General features: G+C 38.7%; 1 protein-coding gene across 4 annotated transcripts; it reads right to left on the bottom strand.

The window, feature by feature from the left end:
* Positions 1 to 17: 17 nt before the first annotated feature.
* Positions 18 to 22,148, bottom strand: clstn1 (calsyntenin 1; the record flags this gene model as incomplete). 4 transcript variants are annotated; one of them, XM_014029333.1, is given in 18 exon segments in its annotated part: positions 18 to 3,165; positions 4,814 to 4,998; positions 6,289 to 6,424; positions 6,520 to 6,665; positions 6,878 to 7,048; positions 8,596 to 8,840; positions 9,563 to 9,711; positions 9,905 to 10,062; positions 11,084 to 11,134; positions 11,466 to 11,628; positions 11,742 to 11,863; positions 13,863 to 14,111; positions 14,333 to 14,518; positions 14,717 to 14,866; positions 15,374 to 15,582; positions 16,431 to 16,626; positions 18,571 to 18,600; positions 22,026 to 22,148. In XM_014029333.1, coding segments are annotated over 18 exon segments (2,861 nt in total), but the record flags the coding sequence as incomplete, so codon positions are not given.
* Positions 22,149 to 22,431: the final 283 nt, after the last annotated feature.

The raw sequence follows: 22,431 nt of genomic DNA, 5'->3' as shown, positions 1-22,431 counted from the left end.
AACAAGAGCCGACAGAGTTCATATCCCATCTCTTCGTCCTTTATTTTGTTTAAGAGCGAGCATCGACTTCACTACAATTCATGTTTCAGTTGGTAGAAAAGTGAGAGCAGCTCCAACAAAGCACAAAGGAAGCATCCACCCTTTCTGAAAATTATCACCATCGTCCATTTGAGCAAAGAAAGAAAAAAAATTGAACAGGAAAACAAAGGTCATAACTGGAGTGTCACTGATGTGTGAAACAGATTGAGAATCAGTAGTGTATCACAGCTCCTCTCTGATCCCCGTCTCTACCCAACATGGATCCGACACAAACCCGTGGCTCATGCAAAGCTCATTTTCTCTAGTGGTATAACGATTCAACCATTTAACATCAGAGTCAGTGTATGTGCAAACCCTGAAAACTAACTCAGAAAATTTAAAAAAAATCATAAGTGACTTGTTTTTTTGTTTATTTTTTGTAATCGTGTGAACTTCATGCTGCCCTCAAAATCATTTCTCAACCTTTCAGGCAATAAGACGCTGATGGAGACGTTCCACTCCACACCCACAGGTCAGTTAGAAGGATGCCCATGTATGCTGCCAAAGCAATTTCATAATGTACTGTACAGCTTTGAAAGGTGGATTCAGTACAATATTTAGAGAAGATACAATATGGATCTACTTTCTCTACACAACAAGGACACGTGACTCTATGCAGAATGGCTGCACGTTCAATAAAACTAGTGGTGGACTACAGAGACTACCAACCAAAAGAAAACGTCTTCTAAGCTATGTAAGAAATCTACTGTTGAATAAATGTTAAAATGCAGAATGTAAAAAAAAAAAAAAAAAAAAAAAAAACAAGGGGAAAAAAGTGTTTTTGTTAGACCTGCTAATTACACTATGATCGGCAAAAGGCACTCCCCATCTCAGCCGGCTCAGACCTGGCCCCGCGTTTCTGACGAGTCCCAGTCATCATGGAAGGGAGACTGGTCATTACTTCTCTACCATAGACGTAAAAAATAACAATAATCAACGTCAAATCTGTTATTTAAACCCTTAAAAGAAGCTGTATACATAAAAAAAATAGCAAACGTGTCGTGTGGAATATGAAAAAGAAAAAAATGTCGCAAATCCAGCTTTTCTACTCTTGGTAATGCCACTTCCTGCACATTGCAATGCTCCAAATCTGGTCCTAAATAACCGCAGCTCTGAGCACCTAAACACCTAACAATAAAACAGTGAAGCATTAAAGTCATTATCTGGTTTGTTAAAAGCATATATATATTTACAACAGTTACGGACAACAGGGTCTGAAAGGAGAGAGGTTGGAAATTATTTCCCAATTAATTGTAAAMGCTTTCAATGGATTAGACCAACAGGAAAAGAAGTTTACGAAATGTAAACAAATAATCTGGAACACCTCTACAGTACAGCTCCATGTACATTTAGAAGAATACATCAGATGTAAATAGGAAGATTCATTTTTAAAGTGTTTTCCTTAAGTTTTTGTAAATCACTTAATAATAATAATAAAGTATGTGATGCAGAAGGAAAACAGTTTTAAAATGCATCTAAAAGATTTAATGATCTAAAATCAACCTGTCGTGTCGTGGAAAAAAATTAGCAACGAAACAATCTGTTTCTTTCACTTCTCTCAGAATCCAAAGAGTCTCCAAATTGATTTAATTTCAGTAGTTTTATTTCATCTTACTCTTGTCAGCGCAACAGGAGTGAAAAGCTGCTAAATAAACCTCTGCTTGTCCAAATCACCACCAGTATGTGAAAACAAACAGCCTCGCCTTCCTGCTGTTTCCCAAGTATCGCACCAAATGTTGATTTGTATATTAGCATAATTCCAAACGTGATTACTCTTTGACAAAAAAAAAAAAAAAACTCTTAACTGTACAACAGTGAGCTCTACTGAAATAAACATGAACACCAGGGGTAGAGCGTTGCCACCTGTGCAAGCAAAGCGAAGCCTGTATGAAGCTGAAAACCATTAAGCGGTCCTGCCTACAAGAAAGCAAAAATAATAATAATAATAATCGATTTCACGCCTTGCAAAAATAAAAAAAACAAAAAAGACAAAATGGACACCAATTTGTCATGGAAACCTCCACATAACAGTCCTGGGTTTCTCCTCACGAGGCAGACTTTTTGTACAAGCATGATGGAATAGCTTCTGCAGAAATTCAGCGACATGCTAACAGCCTGTGTGACACAAATATTCTACATTGCGTACTGCGTCTTTTTAGATATCCGACCCGATTCAGCGGGCCTTTACTGACACATCGACTAATTACATGTTGTTTTTCTCATATTTACAAGATTTTTAAAAAGCAACTTGTTTCTCTACACGTAAGACTCCCCAAATTTCCTCATGCACTAAATAAAGTCAAATAAAAAAAAGAGAGAGAGAAAAAGCAGCCTACTTGTTCCACCGTGTACTACAATTCAAGAAAACCCAAAGTCGAAAGCTACAAAAGAAATTAGCGAACCTAAAAAGCATTAGCAAAGAATATACATCAGGAAATCCAAAGGATTCTCTTTCTGAGYGTCTGAGAGAGAACAAAAAAAAGTGCAGGGTTGGCTTCCTCACACAGTTCAAAACAAATGTAGGCCAAGTTTTTCCAAGGAATTAAAGTATAATAAATATATATATATAAAAAAGAAAAGAAAAGTGAACATCAGCAATCTGGTGATGAATACACTACACTGAGTACCACCACTAAGATAACAACAGGAAAGCCTTGACCTTATATGCTGAAGGAATTTTTTTTCTTTTTTTACATCATGGCTCCTAAACATGAAACTGCATGGAGTGCGTGAAGCGGTGAGTGTGACTCGGCTTTATCTGTGTGTGTGTTTGTGTGTGTGTGTGTGTGTGTGTGTGTGTGTGTGTGTGTGTGTGNGTGTGTGTGTGTGTGTGTGTGTGTGTGTGTGTGTGTGTGTGTGTGTGTGTGTGTATCAGAGCTTATGTAGGGTTTCGTTTTAATAGGTGAGGGTGGAGTCGTCCCACTCCAGCTGCTGCTGTCTGCTGGTCCCCTGCTGGTCTTCCGGCTCCCCGCCCTCCTCGTCTTCGCTGCTCTCTGACTCAGCGCTCGTGATGTCATCTTCCTCCTCTCCATCCTCGCTCTCCTCCTCCTCTTCCTCCTCCTCGCTGCTGTGCTGGTCCTCATACGTCTGTGTCACAAAGAACAAACAAACAAGGATGGATTTTAGGTGGGGGGGAAAAACCTTTTTCTGAGACCAGAACAGTAACATTTAGTGAACCTCTGAATCGTCTGGGAACCAAATAAAAACAAACAACAGGTTTTCTATAAATGTGCTCTAAAAACTTTACATTGATTTTTTTTCCTTTTATCCCACTTCCAACACCCATCTGACAAAAGCTTGAAGTGTTGATGTAATTTAAACAGTATTATGAAGGGCTTAGCACGTCTGTGAAATTTATCAGTGAATATTTCAATCTTAGACCAGGAACGTTCACCAGAGGTGTACTTGAAAAAACAATTGAGCAAAAGTAAAAATACCTTAAATACCTTAAAGATTCAACAGTTTTARCTAAAAAAAATTACAGCTTAAGTTAGAAGCTGATGGCAGTCCTGTTGTTTGTTCTTCARTAGATGTTTCCTTCCTAATTTTTGTTCAGTTCTCAGTATTTTGTATTCATAAAATGGCTTCGAGCCGCAGYAGTTTTGTTCGTATGTATTCCTGTAAGCTGCGGCTATATTTAGAGCTTTAACAACAAAGTCTCATGAGACTTAATCTTGTAGTGTTTTTATATCTATTTCAACAGTCCCGACTGCACTGGGATAAACAAATCTTACAGCAATCTAAAATTAAATACGTAGAAAAAAAATTAAATGCACTTTTGTTCACTGCGTTTAAAAAAAATTACTGAAGCAAATCCATTATTCAAATTGTTTTTTATGCAAAAAAACGGTTTGGTTCAAAGTTTAACRATTAAACACATAAGATCTAAATGTGAGGTCGTCTAATTAGTTTCATTATCCTTATGTATAAAGTACAAGAAGATGGAACAGTTTGTATTTTATAACTCAGGTTTAATTTTTTCCAAATGAGGTCTCATTTAGCAGACTTTGCTGCAGCAAAACAGCAATAAAATAATAATCACAGCAAAAATAATTATTAAAATAAAAGTGATGAATACTCTGAGCATACTATTTTTATTTTTACATTGTTTATTTTTACTTTTAGATGGAAAAAAATGTTTCTTTGGCTTGAAGCAAAAGCGACAACTGATCAGAAAAAAATATATTTTTATTTCAAATTAGTAGTGATATTACCTGCATATAAGGAAGTAAACTCACCACCCTCTAGTCTTTTAAATAAATATTTGTTTGAGTTTGTTCATAACACAGGGACCACACTAATCACACAGGGTTTGGGCTGCAGGGGAACTAAATTAAGCACAAAAAGAAATGAAATTTGTGTTTGGTAAATTATTTCTTTGTTGTGCTTCTTGGCAATAAATCTGTTAGAAAAACTGTTAATTTCTCTTTTAAATGGTGCCACATTTGTAAGGAACATGCATGGCATGAGCAGTAGAGCTGCGTATGTGGATCGCAAACATGAAAAATGTGCTAAATCTTCTCTGTCAAACAGCTTATTTTGTTTTTGCTATTGACTTTTTTCGAGCTTCTGGTCCCCCCCAGGTGCTGCCAATCAGGTGGCTGCAATACGATTTATTGCAAGTTGCATTGTTAAAGCAAAGAAATAATCTACCAAACACTAATTTCCTTACATTTTTGTGCTAAATACAATTTATGTCAAAAGGTATTTTGCTCAAACACGTTACTTATTTTACCTCCATGGGGTTAACTGTGATGGTGAGGGCCGAGTCGTCCCAGTCCATCTCGTTCTCCTTGCCGCTCTCCTGGTCTCTCATGGTGCGCTGGTGCGCAGCTCGGATGCGGAACACGCCCAGGATGATCATAAACACCAGGAAGCTCACACACACCACAATCACAATGGTGGCAGCACTGGGAACCACTGCCAAGAAGCAAAACACAAAACGAGAGGWCAGATCAGAAGTACAGTTGTTGTTTTTTTTAACGGGACAACACAAGGACATTTCAGGAGCAGCAGCCTCATGATGTTTCAGAGCTTCAGCTTAAGGTGTGAGTCTTTCTTTAAATAGCGTCGCCTGTCTCGCACCTAACTGCTCCACTTTATCTCACATTATCAGGAACGGGCCTCTTCAGYGCCGTGCCAATCCTGGTGAGCTCGGAAGATTACTGAGGCCAGAATAAAAGGTTGTGCTCGGAGCACGGCCTGTGCAAATGTCACAGACGTAATCCCTAAACTTCTGCCATAAAACGAGCATAAAAAAAGGGGGGAAAACAACTCATGTTYCACACTCGCCCTACTTCTGCCTAATATACTATAATCTGTCTGCGGCAGCGCTTGCTTTAAAACAGACCATTATTTTTTTTCTGCAGCTACAAATACATGGATTACTGCTTTGATTTTGACCTTTGGTCTTAAAAACCTCACACCAAAACAGACAATAAGTCGGCAGTTTTCAAAGCTGAATCATGAGTTTAGTCAGTTTTGTAAAATGTCTGTCATGCTTTATTTCCTCTAAACATGCTATTCTTTTACAGTTTTAAGTTCATAGGAAAATATTACATATTAACTGTTTTTTTTTTTACTTTAAATAATCGGAAGTGTTTACAATAAATAAGGAAGTTGCCATGCTCTTATTTATAAAATATCAATTTTAGACAAGCTTTCTCCTTTAAACTAATTCAAATTTTCTCACTAAACATGGTGATCACGAGTCAGCAACTTTGTCACCTTTGTATTTTTTATTTTTATATTTTTGCTCCTGTCTGTTTGAAAACTGACATCATTTTGACCGCAGGGTTTCTGCTGCTCAATACCACTGACCCAAAATCAGCTTACGAACCACGAGCAACGCTTTTTTCTGCCTTTTAGCAAGTTCAATTTATTTAGGTTTCTAACACTTTTAGTCAATGTCTTTGTTATGAACCTTGACATTATATAAAGGGATAATGTCAGCAAATCTGGGTAAAACACACAACTGTGTATTCTACAAAAAACACAGACGTGTAACTGGGGGACTGGGGGAAGGAGTCCTTTCTATCCTAAATGAAGCCTCCTGTTAATACTAATCCCCAGCAAATAAGGCTTAAGACTGCAGACATGTTTCATTAAAAAGGTTTTACACTAAAACCATAAAAAATAAACAGACTTGGTTTAACAAAAAACAAAATAAAATGAGTCTTTGTTTTGCATTTCATGTCAGGCTCTTTGTACCTGAGGCCTGGTGGGCGTTGACCAGATTGTGACCAGACAGGTCCACGGAGGCGTGATGAACGGGGTTAATAAAGTTGGCCTGCACCATGGCGTTGTTGGCGTGCTCCACAGGATCGGCAGTGTGGATCACATTAACCTGGAAAAATCAGCCAGTTAATCCTGGGTTGTTGGAAATGGTCGCTTTGTTTTTGTGTGTGTGTCTGTGTGTGAGAYGAAACAGCTCCGTCGTACCTCGACCTTGAAGCCGTTGCTGATGTAGCGACCGTTGAGCTCGGAGCAGACCAGCTTGAATTTCCTGTCAAAGAGAGCCTCGGTGTGCCAGTTCTTGTAGCGGATCAGGTGCAGGACCTGCTCGTAGTTTGCCATGGTGTTCACACCTGAAATACAAGAAACCTCAACGAACTGCCGGATCTGTTCCATCAAATCATTACTAATGAAAAAGTTCATTAGTGAACTTGCAGCAGATCTATTTTAATTAAATAAATATCCAGATCGTTTTAACTCTTACAAGCAAATGACTAGAACTTTACAATAAATTGATTTTCCTTTTTCTAGTTAACAAATGTAAATAAAGTGCTGTGGTGTGTACCGGTGATGACAAGGCCCAGGTTCGATGACCTCATCTCCAGGGCGCGCTGCTGCAGCTGGGACTGGTCCAACTCCAAGCTCTCGTGTTCTCCGTCCAGATCATCTCCCACCACAGACACCTCACACGTGTCCAAGTTGTGCATGATCTCCTCTGATACAACCGTCTCTTGGACTGAAAGAACAGTAAACCAAAGCGTTGCTGAGAAATTGGGCTGGCAGTCCATGACATTGACTTTTAATTAACTGTTTTTTTCCCCTAGATTATATAATGTCTTTTTTTTACAATGAGTTAAACCAAGGTTGTGCAACTAGGGAACCTACCATGACATCTAGTGTTTTCTGGTCATGAGAGGTGGGGAAGCCTAAAGCAGGTCATATCTGAGCTCTCTAAACCTTTATGTCCCATATGGCACGACACAACACTGTATCAGGCTGTATCTGTGTCGGYCTCAGAGCACGTCTATTGTCTTTCCTCTGCTTAAATCACATGGAAGCTGAACAGATGGCCCGGCTGGTCGCTCACCACTCCTACAAATCAACAACTTATCTCTTCTGTGTCTCCCTCCCGCTCACTGCGTCTGCCCGGTTCCCTCCAGGCATAATCCTCAACATAACTGGTTACAGTATATCTATGCTGCTTTCAGCTGTTACTGCAGRCCCACACAGCGTCTGAGCTAATACCACCAAAGCAACAAATAAAACATTGCTGTGTTCACGCCGAGTTCARACTATTTACTCTGGATAATTTCATTTTTATGACAACACTGTAGCGACTACAACACGAATCAAACTAACAACAGTATAAAATCCATAACTACAGTTTTTAATTAACCTCTTAAGCCCCAAGGGGTTTTCTTAAAGGTGTTGCTCAAAATACGATGCCGAAATGTAGTTCAGTGTATCTCAGCATTTACAAACTCTTCTTAAAAAAATCTTGGTATCAAAATAAAGCTAACACTTAGGAGATTTCATCAGTGTAAGTATTAAAACAACTGCTGTGGTTTTAGAGATAGTGGGGATGGAGCATAATTTTTTTGTTTTTTTCACTCTCACGTGAAATTTTTTTCATTAGACAGTGTATAACCTTTTTAAAACCATAATGAATCAGGCTAAAATCTCTGGGAAACCATAAATCCACTTGTGGGCATTACCTGTGCAAAGATTCACGCTGCTAAAGTTAACTGGAGCAAAGTTACAGAGGTTTGAGTAAAGAAATAATTTAGAATTTTGTCATTCTGCACAGAACAGACCATGCAGGTATCTTTAATAAATGCTAATATTATATAAAATAATGAGAAATTATACTTGACTTCAGTTGGACCATATTCACTCAAAATCAAGTAAAATAAACGTTCAACACTTTATTACATATTTAGACAACTACTTTGACTTGCTTTAAAAAAATAATGTCAAAAATATTTCCTTTACAGATTTGTTGTAATGTATTTACAGATTTGCAATGATGCCATTTTGTACAATTTGTTTACTTTCTGATTCAACTGCCTGTCGTTTGAACTGTTTGGTGAATGTAAAAATAGTTTCCATGAGCTTTTGGCCAAGATTCTTAGGTTTCTTTTGATACCAAACATGTCTAGGTTCAACTGACAGATCTGAAGTTAAAAGAAGTTAAAAGAAATAGAAAACTGAAAAAAACTGTTTTACCCCCAGTAYCGGGGGTATGGGGATCAAAGGGAAAAGTTAGATGTGCTCGTCTTTTACCAGTGGGGTCATCGTCGGCTCCCTCTGTGGCTTCAGACTCCACGTCGGGCTCCACTTCCCGAGTGATGGTGCTCACGATGCGAAGCTCTGGGAACAGGGTCACTCCTTCTGGGCTCTCGAACTCAGCAGCACTGCGAGCGAAGTGGTCGATGCCGCTCAGGCTGATTTTCGGTTCCTCCGGCTGCAGCACCATCACGTAGCCTTCAGCGTCTGGAACGGTTACGCAGCTGTCCTCGTTGAAACACCTGGGGGAAATTATTAGACTCATTAGCAAAAATAATGTGTGGATATTTTTTATAAAGCTGATATTTCTCCTTTTAAAATTAAAGTGGCTTTCTGAATATGTTCAACTAGGGTTCCTACAGCTTAAGGCAAGCTAAATCTAAGACTTTTCAATACTTTTTAATGCCACTTGAAAGGAAATTTATGACCAACTTCACAATAAACACAAATTAAAAAAAAACAGCAACAATTTTACCCAAGTGTTTATTTTAACACAAAACAACTAGCTGTAGTTAATTTGGTAAATTGTCTTAAAAAATGCTACTAATTATTTTAATATTCGAGACAAATACAATCATCCTACTTACAATGTGTTAACATTTTTAAGACCTCGGAAATATTGATTTAAGACATTTTAAGGCTAATTAAGGCCTTATTTTTGGATCGAAGAATTCAATGCCTTCTAAGACTTAAGGATCCACGGGAACCCTGTCAACACACCGTTTCAGAATTTTGATTTCAGTTTTGTTAAATAAATAACCGTATTGTATCAGGTGCTGTTGTTCATCTGAGGCTGTATTTACATACTTTTAAAAATCTAGTGAAAACTAATGTAATTTTTAGGATTATTTACTGATAAACAAAAAGAGGTTGTATTCATTTATTTTATCATGACCATAACTGCTTGATGAGACAGCAGGACAGACCGAGCAGGTTGACCAGCTTTGTTTCTTCTAATACCTACTTGACGGTGGTGGAGATGCGAAGGTGTCTGATGCCTGGCGTCGGGAACTGACGAGAGTTTAAGTAGGAGATGTGCTGCATGACTTTGTCGAAGGCACCGATATCATCACCTTCCACAGTCAGTGAGGACTGGTTTGGGTTGAACTCAACCTGGGGGAAAGAAAATGATGTAACGGTTTGTGAGCCTGACTCTGATTTGTAAACCTGCAAGACATCTGCTTAGCTGAAGACGTGATAAAAAGCTACCCAAAAATTTTATTTTTTTCCCCTTTACAGTTCACAAATAAAGCCAAATGCCTTCATGAAGCATGAATATTCAAAAACTGCTAGTCGCTGCCCTCACCTTGACAGCTGAAGCCACCTCCTCAGGCAGCTGCACGTCGAGTCCTTCTTTGCAGGTGTACAAACAGTCAATCACTTTCTTGTTCTCCAGCTTTCCGGAGCGGATGATCAGTCCTGCGAGATTCCCTCGGAAAAACTGAGCCATCCGGGCATTTCCGCCTGGTTCCAACCAGAACAGGGACGAGGAGAGGAAAACAGCACAGCACACACACACACACACAMATGAGTTTTTTTTACAGAGTTCATTCAACGAACTTCACCTTGTTAAGGTTAAAGCATGCTGTTTTCGATGTGCAAAAGCTGGCATGAATGAAGTTCATGCAAGTTAGTATGTGTCTCCTTTAAAGGCCTGAGGCCCAGAGGACAAGACAGGCAGGTGATGGATGAGCTTATGTACGCCATCAGCACATGCAAAAACTGGAATTAATGAGGTGAATTGCTGCCTTACTGTGAAAAGGAGAGGGCATTAACGAAAAAAAAGGAAACTCATAAGGTGAATAATGCAGGACAGTAAGATATTTCTTTCTTGTTAATCTAATTTTACAAAATATCAGTCATCTTCAGGACTGTAAAACGTTTAAAAAGGCACTGATTTAATCTGTTGTCCTGAACATTTCTATGTTTTATTGATGGAATAAAATGAGCTAAAGTCTAATCATTGACTGCAGATTTAGTGTCAAACTCTACATCTCAAGGTCGCACATTAATTATGCGATGTTCGTTTTCGTGCTCAGCTTAAGCTTGTTATCTGATATGTAGGAGTTTCTGTTTCTGGCTACAAGGTCACACTTTGAAATAAAACCCAGAGTGGACGAAAAGCCAAGTCAAGAGCTTTTTTTTGTGTGTGTGTGTGTGTGTGTGTCATTAGGTGTCTATTTCTGCTCTGCTTGTTTTAACGTGAGGATAAATAAAGAACAATCTTCCTGGCTGCTGGAGAGCAAATAAATGGAGGATTAAAATAATAATAATAATAATAATAACCAGGAAGTAACACACCACTTATAAAAACCTTCTCATGCGACAAAGAATGTCAAACCAAAAACAAATATTTGACATCTAGAATATTTAGGAATGACTCATTCTAGTCAAAATGGTATGAGGATGCAGTTGAGCAGTTAGCATGGTGGGACATTGTGGACACATGGACATTTTTGTGGAGTAAGGGAAAGACTTGAGCAACCTGAGGTGGTCTCAGGGACCGTTTCAGTGTCATTGTCATGTCCTGAGTTTTCTGTAAAGGACGGAAACGAGAGAGCAGGGAGAGACAGGAAGGAAGTTTGAGGATCTGCAGGAGAGATTCAGGTGCTACAAAAAAGGCCATGCTGTATCACTAAGTATCCAAGGACGAGTTAATACAGCGCTGATTAACTATAAAAACATTATTGTTTTATATAAACTCTAACAAAAAGGATATAAAGTATCCTGCAAACATTTTTTAATATCTAACAGAAACATAAAGTTACAGACAGAGAATCAGTAACACAACAACAAACTTGTTAYATTAAAATCTAAATCTTATGAAAAACTATTTTCTTAAATAAGAAAACCAAAAAAACATCTACCTTGCCAGCAGGCACCAACTGTGAGCTGAGTTTCGATCTTTGAGGCGTGCAGTGGGTAGTCCTCTGTGACCATGAAAGGCTCAAAGGTGGTTCCGTCCACGAAGAGAGAAACGGTGGGGAACTCCACATTGAGCACGTAGTGATGCCACTCTTTGTCACACACCTGGAAAAGAGCGCGACAAACTGAATGGCGGCCTGCAACTGGACGTGTAATGGCTCGCCAGGCAGCTTGAATCAAAGGTTGTCGTCTAAAAGTGGGTTTGAGAAGCAGCTGACCTGGTCCAGTTTCCAGTGGAACTCGGCTGGTTTGTAGTTCTCAGCCTCTGATGGATCCTGGCGCAGGAGGAAGATCAGCCGGCAGTTGTGGACGTAGAACGAATAGTGATGCCTGTTCATATCTGCAGAGAGGAATATGATCATTTTATTAACGGTCCTCACTGGAAACAAAAGGCTAAAATATATATTAGTGATTTTTAACTGAAAGCAGTTTTAAATTTATCTTCTGTAGTAAAAGTCGAGGCTGGGAAAAAAGCAGCCAATAGATAGATAGAAAACAGATTTATGAGGATTTTTTCAATATTAYGAGAGTTTTAAAAAACCTAACAAACCTTAATTAAATCCTTGATGCTTTCTAAAATAAATACTTTACACTGTGTTAACCATTCATACCAGATTAGTCTCAGCTGTCTCCACTTATCTCACCACTGCTAGTCTACTTATAATCTTGGTTTGCTCCTTCTCATCAATCTGTCATTTCATTCGTCTCCATGCCAATTTCCTCTGTGGTCCTCAGGATTTTCCTCCTATAGTGTTTTGTTGCCATGTCAGCCTCTTTGTTTTGTCTTTTTTTTTACATCAAATCTTCACATAAGTTAGCATCTCTGGGCCCTGTTGGCTGGAATCCAGACACCTTTCCCCTTTTAAAACCCCAACAGTTATATCACAGAATGTGAGAATCGTGGTTCTGTCGAGCAGGCTTGGTGCTAAATAGAGGTCATGGATGGTGTGTTGAGATCACGGGTTCGGGAGCACCCTGTCCAGGGTCTGATGTCTGATGTAATCCTTCTTATATAAGCAGCTACACTGAAGCTGATGAACAGCCGYTCAGCCTCTGGGTGTGCCAAGATCAAGGAGTCTGTGAGTGAATTTAAAACCACTGACAAAACTGGAGTGGTCAGTGAGTAATCAGCAGTGGTGAGAGAGAAAATAAAGGAAGAAACGTGTTTCTATGTGTTAGGCTGTCAGCTGAGCGTAAACGCTGATTATAGCCTGGGTTTGAGTCTGAGCCTGAGTTACAATAGCTATTTTAATCAGGAGAATTTGTAAACATCCCATGTATGTAGGCTTGTCGATAAACAATAAATTAATTAATCGCACGATGAATTAAAATGAGTTTGACAATTTTCGTTTTCTTTGTGTCTCTTTTCTACTCAGCGTAGGAAAGAGAGAGCTCTGGCGTCAGGTATTTACCAGGTACAATCTCTAGCATGAGAGCCCTGTGAACAGGCATTTAGCTAAAGGAGCATCTTTGGTTTTCCATCACTTTCTTTCAGCTGGCAACACCTCAGGACACCGTGCTGACCTTTGGGTTTGCCAAAGATGTTTTCTTTTTACACAACGTAACTTTTGTAAACTTCCATAAACTTCATAAGCCTGTGCAGGTGGCCGCAATTATTTTATGAATCCATAGGAAGACACATAAAAGAATAATCTGTGTCGGACTGGACAGAGGTGGTAGCGATGTTACAGCTTCAGTAGCTGTTGTGTGTTGTTTTCACAAACTCCGCTCCCGGTCTTTATGTAACTTCACGTACATTTTGTAAATTTCATAAACTTCTGTAGATTTCATAAGCAGCAGGTGGGGTGATCGCAGTTATTTTATGAGGCCTGAGGAAGACACAAAGAGAAGAAACTGGCTTGGACAGAGGAAGTGGAAAGCAGTTTCGGCCGCCGTTGTGTCGTTTTTCCAATCTCTGGTCAGTTTGTAACTCTTTTTATGTGCAGAAATTTCGTAAACTTATGTAAGCTTCCACGCAAGGGTGAGGAGATCATTATATTAGTTTAAAGTGGTCTCCAAAAATATTATCGTTTATCACAATAATTTCTGAGACAATTCCACAAAACATGTTATTGTGATTGGCCAAAAAGAGCTGCTCTCAGGTTTGACCTCTTCAGTAGATACCAGATATCAGTTTTATATCTAAAAGTTTTTTCAAACTGTGTTTCTGTAGATGTTTATTCAACTGTTCTTGTCTTAGGTTTAGATTTATTGTGACTTTAGTAAACAGCTCTTTTAGAAAAGTCAGAATTGAATCAAATACAGTAAATTACAGAGACTTGTTAACGTTGACAGTTTTTTTTTTACCAAAACATTTTGTTCTATTTGAGAGTTATTACCTGTTTTGTCTGAGTTACAGAGGATGGTTTCTTTCTCGTGGGCACCGGGGCCGTGCCTCATCCACACAGAGATGGTGAAGGGCTCCTTCATRTTGGTGCTCACCAGACCATCAGGAACTTTGATGGCCTGGGTGCCATTGAACTCAAACACCTGGTCACTGTCGTGTCCATTATCTGTGGGCAGACCAACAGTCCAGTTGGCAGAGCTGCTTGGTGCAGGAAGGAGCTCCACAGTGCCAAAGCTGGCCCCTGAAGAACAAAATGTAATCAGGTTAAATACAGCAAAAAGGTTTTATGCATGGATTATTCTGATTCTGTTTAAACATGTCCAGTTATGTGCTTTTTCAGGGGACATACAGTATGTCTAATTATTTAGGCTACTTTTGTCTATCAAAAGGATTTTTGATACCAAATATTTGTCATAAATATTTATATAAAAATAAACATTTGTCATTTTCTGTGTTATTTACCACACAGCTTGTGCAGAGACTTCTCAGAGTAGGTGTCGCGATCACAGCCCTTTCCAATGTGGGTGGTTTCAAGTTCGATACTGGCCCGGATGGAGGTGATTGGCACATCACAGGTCTCCAAGTGCATGCTGGGGAAAAGGGCCAGGCTACCTGTGCCAGGCTCATACTCAATTCGTTTGTTGAAGCCTGAGAAAATGAGAAAAAGTGGACAAATTCTTCTTTCTTTTTTTTTCATAAAAGTTGGGATTAATGCTGATATATAAATACCGAGTTTGGTTATTCATAAAGATTTCAACTCTTTAAATTTTAATAACTGTTAATTGCACCGACGGGTCCCTTTTGTTAAACACGAACACATCTAAAGAGTTTGGTAAGCTCTGATACCTTGCCAGCTGGGTTTGCAGGTAGGCTTGACGCTGATCTTGACCAGCACGTCTTCGGAAGCTCGGTTCTTTCCACAGTCGTATGCGGTCACAGTCAACTTGTACATGTGCTCTTTGCCATAGCTCAGTTTCTCTGTGTTCTTGATAAAGCCTGATGAAGCAAGAAACAACTTCACTAATAGGCTGAAGTTTGAAAATAAATGAAATAAAACTGAGGAATATGAGAAAATATCTCAATCTGCAGCAAAAAAMCATGCCTTGAGATAAAAAGTTAAAGGGTCAGCTGTATTATTAATATTGTTATAACATGACATTACAATAAATTAGGTATGTTTTTGTCAAAATGCTACTGTGAGTGAGCGTTTAAACCCACCGTCACAAACTGGTTAAAACAAAGAGCTGGACTAAAATTAAAATCCATATCCTTGTTATCTGAGGTCTTATTATCGGATATGTGAGATAGTTTTTCAGTGTGCAAATAATAATCTTGGAGCCTGTTTTGTTTGTTACTAAAAGGTTGCTGTTTCCTGAGGTGAATTTTAAAAGACGACTTTGCAGCATCAGTGTCTGCATTAATCGATACGACATTGTGATTTATGTCAATACAGTCCAGCCTTCAAAAGGCTAAAAYACAAGGACATTGTGTGGAGATGTTTACCATCTTTGTCAACAGTGAAGGGGACGTCGGGGGTCACRATCTCGTAGTTGCAGATTTGGCTGTACTGGAAGGAGCAGTCAGCATCCACAGCCTCCACTCTCAGGATGCTGTCGTACTTCTTTCCCTCAATAACAGTGGCTTTGTAGGTTTTCTCCTTGAACACTGGGGAGTACTCGTTGATGTCATTCACCTGGATGTGGACAGTCGCCCTGACAGAGACACCACACCACTGGGTTGAAAGCATTTTTCACAACAGCAAAATGTTCCGTAAGTTTTGGATTTGGATAAAGACCCTAAAAGGACTGTTTATGTGATTTACTTTATTAAATGTGTAACTACTGGTCATTTTCAGAGCGAGCTTCAAATAAAACAAACAAAAAACAACATTTTTGCACTGAGCTTTTGTTTCTTTTAACACATTGTAGTAAATGAGCAGTGAACATGCTGTGATGTGTATTGGCAAGTAATTAATTTCTTTGCTGAATATGAACACAATTATCCTGCATCATCTGTGCAACTAGAACACATGAGGACATCAGCTGGCTCTAAGTCAAACAGCGCCACACCGAATCTTATCTTCTGGGTTGTTTYAGAAAAACAAACTGATTTCATTAGAGATTATTTGTTGATCAATCTTTTAGTCTGAAGAATATCACATAAAATTGTCAAGATAAAACATCCCACAGGCCAAAGTAATTTAACAAGTGTCTCGTGTTTTTATAGCAGCTGGAACAGGATGCCCTTGACACTTGAGCATAACTTCATTTTGTTTTTTTTATTTCACATAGGCACAAATAACATCACTTATTCTCACAACCTTGAGTTTCAAAAACATCCTGAAGGGAAAAAAACATTTCAGTGTTATTGAACCACACAATTTGCTTGATAAGCCAGCACACTGAATCATAGAATTAAAATACAACAGGGTAGATGTTCATTTTCCTTTCTTTCTTATTTTCTGTGAGCTGAATATGTTAGTGCACTGTGCTGATTCAGATGAATGGAAACTCAGGGATCAGATCATAAAAATGAGACTTCACAAAGACAGTTCACTTACTTGTGTGATTTCTTCATGTTGGCACCATCGGGACCTTCTCCACAATCGTAGGCCTGGATGGTGAAGGTGTGCTCTTTCTGTAGCTCACAGTCCAGCTTGTCCTTGGCCCTGATGACTCCTTCGCCAGTGGATTTGTCCAGGACCACCGCCTCGAAGGGGACATTCTGCCCGTGGATCCTGAAGCCGCAAATCTCACCTGAACACGTCGACAGTCAAAACAGTTTTGCTCAGCACAACTGACAAAAACAAGCTGGGATATTTCAAGTGTAAACGATAATTTAAAAAAAATGGATCAACTAAAAACAAATACATCCACGCAAAATAAATCAACATCAGCCACAGATTTTGGGAGCCGGGGAGTTGTAGGCTGAAGTGCATGGAGTCTGTGGAGGAAGCCATAAACACACTTTCATATGGGTGAGTAGTTGGGAAAGGGTGTGGGACATTTAGTAACACTGTGTTTTCCAAGCCACTTGAAACCAGTGCATCCAGTCATGCAGGCAGAAACTGAAAAAAACGTGGACAGGCATTTCACAGGAGTACTCAGTATATTACAAACCAAAGTCATAAAACCAAACTTGAAAAATTAAGTACATAGAGCAAAATAGTTGTAAAAAAATAATTAACTTTCAACCTGTTTTATTGGGCAACAGTGCTTTAACAAAAAAAAACTTGTAATAAAAAAAAAACATTGGAAAAGCTTATCAAACCAATTCAGCCATCAAAACTAATCTGTGAAAGAAATTTAATTTTAGCTACACTTCCACTAAAAGTTTTGCATAATTAAAGGAAGTCTTCCTGTGTAATTTTGCCTGCCTGTCATTCAAAACTACTGCAAAATGATTTTTAAAAAGTTCTGAAATCATAAAGAACTGAACCGGTACAAAAACAGTATTTAAACAAAATGCACTGGATGAGAACTGGGGTTAGAAATATCAACTTGCTTGACATCCACATCAAATGACATCTGCAGCCATGCTAATGGTAGAGATTAGTGGTGGAGAATTAACTCAAGAGATCCACTGAGGCAAAGATGCAACAACAGAAACTTAGCAGGAGAGAAAGAGTTTGCATTAGTTAACAATCTCAGCAATCTCATTTGAACGCTTCAGAGATGTTCACAGGAGTCACTCTTACTGCAGAGACGTGTTACAATGATCATTGAACAGTCTTGGTTAGTGTTAATCTGCATCTGAGGACATTTTTGATAAAGGATAGTTCAGATTTGGTTCTGTGGTTAGGGTATGAATAATTAATATTGTACATGTTGTAGATAGCTTTGAATGATCTCTGTTTGCACGAATATAGATTAACTTTTCACAGATTGGTGCTAGTCCAAGAGGGCAAAGTGAATTCATATTAAAAACAAGATTGAAAACTTTAAAATATTTCATGAGAAAGCTGCTTTATAAAACCATTATGCTCCTGTCATTGTTGCATTACAGAATAATTMAAATAGAAATATTATGATATTCCTGTTATAAGTGCTACAGCTACCTGCTATAACTAATCTATTTTTCTCCAAAATGATTCCGTACACATCCACAACAAGGTAAACAATAATTCTTCATAACTTTCCACAGGACATTCTTTCAGAAGATCTGAACTATCACTTTAAAGGTCAGAACGTAATGATGACATTGTCCTGATAACTAAAAAGGGAAGAAATCCTTTTGTGCAGACTTTTAGATTTGATTTCATCAACGAACATAGCTATCATAGCCTTCAGTGTTTTTTTTTTTATTTGTATTTTTAAACATCAACAAAGTGACCAAAAACTCCTGTTTTTAAGGCAGCTTTCTTTCTTTTGTTTGGTTTGGTTTTGGTGACGGCTGAAAAACTGTTAGGGCCTGCAAACTGCAATGGATGTCTCATGCACAGATATTTCTAAGAACAGTCAGCCCCACATCACACTTTTCATCCAGCTTTTGGAACTCTAAAAAAGAAAATAATAATAATAACAACTGAGGTGAGAAAAAGTAGAAGGTTCAGACAAACCAAAATGGGGAAGTTACAGAGCATGGCAGGAGGTTCTGTGTAACGGTGTGGATGCTGCTTTTGCGTTAGTGGGTTATTAGTGAAATAATTAAATGAATAATAGAAAAATAAGCAAAAGGCAGAAGAAAAAGCCCACGATCACCTTCTTTGGTAAGGGTCACCTCAAAACTCTCTACAAGTTGGRGGGGAGAGAAGATAAACCCAGATAAGAGAAGAGTTAGAAGCTCAAAGAAGACACACTGAGGAAGAAGACACATACTTAAACATTAGACTTTTAAAAGCAACATGTAAAAATAAGCAGAAAATGTTTTGAGTCATTGCTTGTCAACGAGGATGAAACTACATCTAATTACAACCGATAAAATGCACTAAACTCTAGTGCTGATTTTGTTTTGTCTTTCAGGAGTCGTTATTTTTACATTTTCATAGAAACTAGTTTGTGGACAATTCCTTCACCTTGTCTAACAATGACTTTCAACATATAACACAAAGTGGTCTCTTTTGTGCTTGGCAGAGTGTCGTGAATTTCTCTTGCAGCCTCAGGAGGGCTGGACGTGGTCACTTAATTTTCACCCTTTCAACAACCAGGAAAGATTTCCCATTAGGAAGGACAAGCAGGCACAGCTAATGGATGGATTTCACATTAAAGGCTGCTGTTAAGCCCCGTCACGCAGTAGGAGTTATGGCCTCAGCGGTCATGAGAGCTTTAATGATAAGTTCACACCACAGATTTAGGAATTCCTCAGCTTTTCATTAGGCCCACAGCTCTCTCAGCAGGGATCATACATTTCATCTTGATCCACGCGGGTAGTTTAATCACCAACGCTAAATATTAGATATAGYTAACAACAGTCTCAATATTCACTAATATGTTTACCTGTCACTTTGCTATTCATCTAGGAATCAGATAACCAGATCTGAGGGAAAAWTTATTCCTGATTTGAGTTAGGGTTGGGCTTAATCGTATCGTGTGCAATTAATCGTCGGAAAAACATTAATCGATTACTTTTTGGCACTTGACGATTAATACGATTAATGTCACCAGGCAGAGTCCACTCGCTGCTCCTCTCTGCTTCAAATATGACGAATATTTAAAAAAAAGTTCTGTAATTTATTTATCAGCACAATTTAAAAATTGATGTAAAACCTGAAGTCTGTAATTTTGACACAATTTGGGACAGATTTTTCCGAAGAGCAAATCTTTCCCACTAAATTGGTCATGTGACTAGGACATAAGGGTGTCCAGGGACTCCAGGGGATTAATCGTCAAATTAATCGTTATCGGCTAAATACTAGAGCTGGGCGATATGATCAAAATTTTATTTCACGGTATTTTCAACATTTTCACCAGTTTCACGGTATTTCATGGTATTTTTCTTTTCATCACAGCTCAGCTGATAATAAAATGTACAAACCCTGCTTCTTGACTTTTTTTTTCTTTTACTGTACCTCTGTCTGTGTCTCTGTTTCCCTCCTCTGTGTCTGTTCTTCTCTGACTGGTGGTTGGAGACAGTAGTCATGCATTTTGGTCCAGTCGTGAAGGAGGAGGGTTAAGAAAAGATTATGATCGGGTTTATTGTTTTATGTTATTTATTAAAGATTATCAGCACGACTCACCTTGCATACCAGTCAATTCCAACTCCACTACGAACTACTTCCTGCGGGCTTTTCACAATAGAACCACGTTAAGTCTCCATCAGCATAACGTCTCCATATTAACTAACTGCGTTACATCTAACTGTGCACGTCACTGAAGAGGTGTTTACTACATTCAGCGACGGCGAAAACGGGATGTTTTTTTAGACGTCAGTCAATATACGCAGCGGAATCGCCACCCGCGGCTGCAACTAGCTGCTCCAAACATTAGCATGCTAAGGCACATAGCGGTGCAGCAAGGAAAAATGTCCCCGGGAAACAACAGATCACTGGCGGCCGCGACGAAACGTTCCGCTTTTTAAACCGGAATGTCCGGTATTCAAAAAATTCATATCATAACAAAAATAAAAACCGGTATTCGGTACAAAACGGTATACCGCCCAGCACTACTAAATACCACAATTAATCGTGATTAATTTTTTTGCCAATATTGCCCAACCCTAATTTGAGTTTCACTTTTCAGCTAGAGCACAGCCATCCAGGAACATTGTGCTCTTTACTTCAGTTTCAAGCACATCATGTTCAATCAAGCAGACTAAAATCAGAACAGATACACACGCAGAAAGACACACAGTCCCTCAGCTTTATGCTGTATAAGCAACAAACTCATAAACTGTACATCTACTTCAAACATTTATTTACACTGATCCGACTTCAGGGTCTGCGATTGGGCCTCTGATAGCCCGTTGGTTGAGCTTAACAGTGAACCCTCTTAGTCGGCGCAGATGGGCCAATTGGAGGGGATCTGGCATGACAGAGCAGCTCACCCCCGCTGCCACGTGAAGCCAGACTGCTCGCTCTGTCTCCAGAGAAAACTAGTTCACAGGGACACGCAGTCCAATTGTGAACGTTGCACATCAAAAAGAGGAGCCCCGTCTGAAAAATGTGGGAGCATCAAGCTCTGTATTTCAGCTCTAATTTGCTGTGAAAGGAAAATAAATATTATGCAGAGSTTTTTGTTTATCCTGTCCACCCTAAAAATAGCAACACTGATCAAGTCTGAAGACTATACTGCCTATTCAGAACACCTGGCACCTTTTTTTTGTCTAATGCAAAGATGTCAAAACTTTACATCAAGTTAAAAGTAGTGAGAGCAGTAATATTAAAAAAAAAAAAACAGAAACAAAAGCTCATTCAACTCATGGGATGTGAAATGGTGGGAAATAATTTTCAATGAGTTGGTGGTTTGAATCCCAGCCAAAGTAAATCATGATATGATTAAAAACCCCATGAGCCGATGCTTTCTTTGCACATAAAGCACGTTAATTGTGGCTTTCCAAAGGGAAGGGAAAAAAAATGAGTAGTTTTTTGATCTGGCAATCAAAAGGACCAATCTGGAGGATATGGTAGCCAGATGTCCATCAGTATGAAAGGCAAGTCATAAAAATCAAAAATAAAAATGCCTTTGAGGTCGCACGTGCTCCTGAAGATTATTTAATTAATAATTAAAAAAATAAGGTAAGATGTTAAACTTCCTGTCTACTCAACAGCTGAAACAGCATCTATTTTATATGTAAAAATGCACCAAGTTTATCTCAGATATCACTTTTATAATGGGAAGAATTAAACTTTATACATATTAAAACACCCTGCAGGGAGGGAGACCTTCATACATTAAACATGATGCACTTTCAAAGCCTGATGCTCAGAATAGATTAGAGGTTCTTCTTCCATGTTAAGTACAGCTGTCTTTGCTATTTAATTTGGCGTATAAATAATTTATTAGCAAACAGATCATGCGTCTTTAAAAGTACACATCAATGTCCTTGAAATGTTTAGGAAACCTACATCATTTGTGCCACCCGTTTCTTRTCTAAACTTGAATAGGCTGATAATGGCAACTTTTTTCAATGAAATGGTCGCAAATAAATTTAAAGTACAGTCTTTTTATTTTTTATTTTTTGGTGAAGGAGCAGCAGAAAATGTAAATCTCTCTCTTACCTGCATAGCGTAAAGGAGCGTCCTTGTCCAGTGCAATTAGAGGAGGGTCCAGAATAACTTTGTCATCATTTTCCGTCACAATCCCGTGATATGTCGTCTCAATCCATGGTTTGTGCTTATTGACTGTGAGAAGCAGACAGAGGAAATGTCAGTTTAAAAGAACAAACGCCCAATAATATCATTTCTGTCCTAAAACAAAAAGTCTTGTTCATAACTGGAACTGAAAAGAWGCTCACACGTTCGGCTGTAATTGTTTTTAATGAGCTCAATCTTTATGCGTTTCCTCATATTGCTGGTTTGACTTTTATCTTTTTGCTCCCCCCATGCAGTTCAAATACATTTTTAATGAGGTTGGGAATGCTTTTAATGTTATTTTTAGAAGCGCTACACAAAACGAAGAGACAAC

Source organism: Austrofundulus limnaeus, unplaced genomic scaffold (assembly GCF_001266775.1).
Source record: "Austrofundulus limnaeus strain Quisiro unplaced genomic scaffold, Austrofundulus_limnaeus-1.0 Scaffold884, whole genome shotgun sequence".
Classification (NCBI taxonomy): domain Eukaryota; kingdom Metazoa; phylum Chordata; class Actinopteri; order Cyprinodontiformes; family Rivulidae; genus Austrofundulus; species Austrofundulus limnaeus.
The sequence above is the reverse complement of the archived record's forward strand: the minus strand, read 5'-3'. Positions and strand labels throughout refer to the sequence as shown.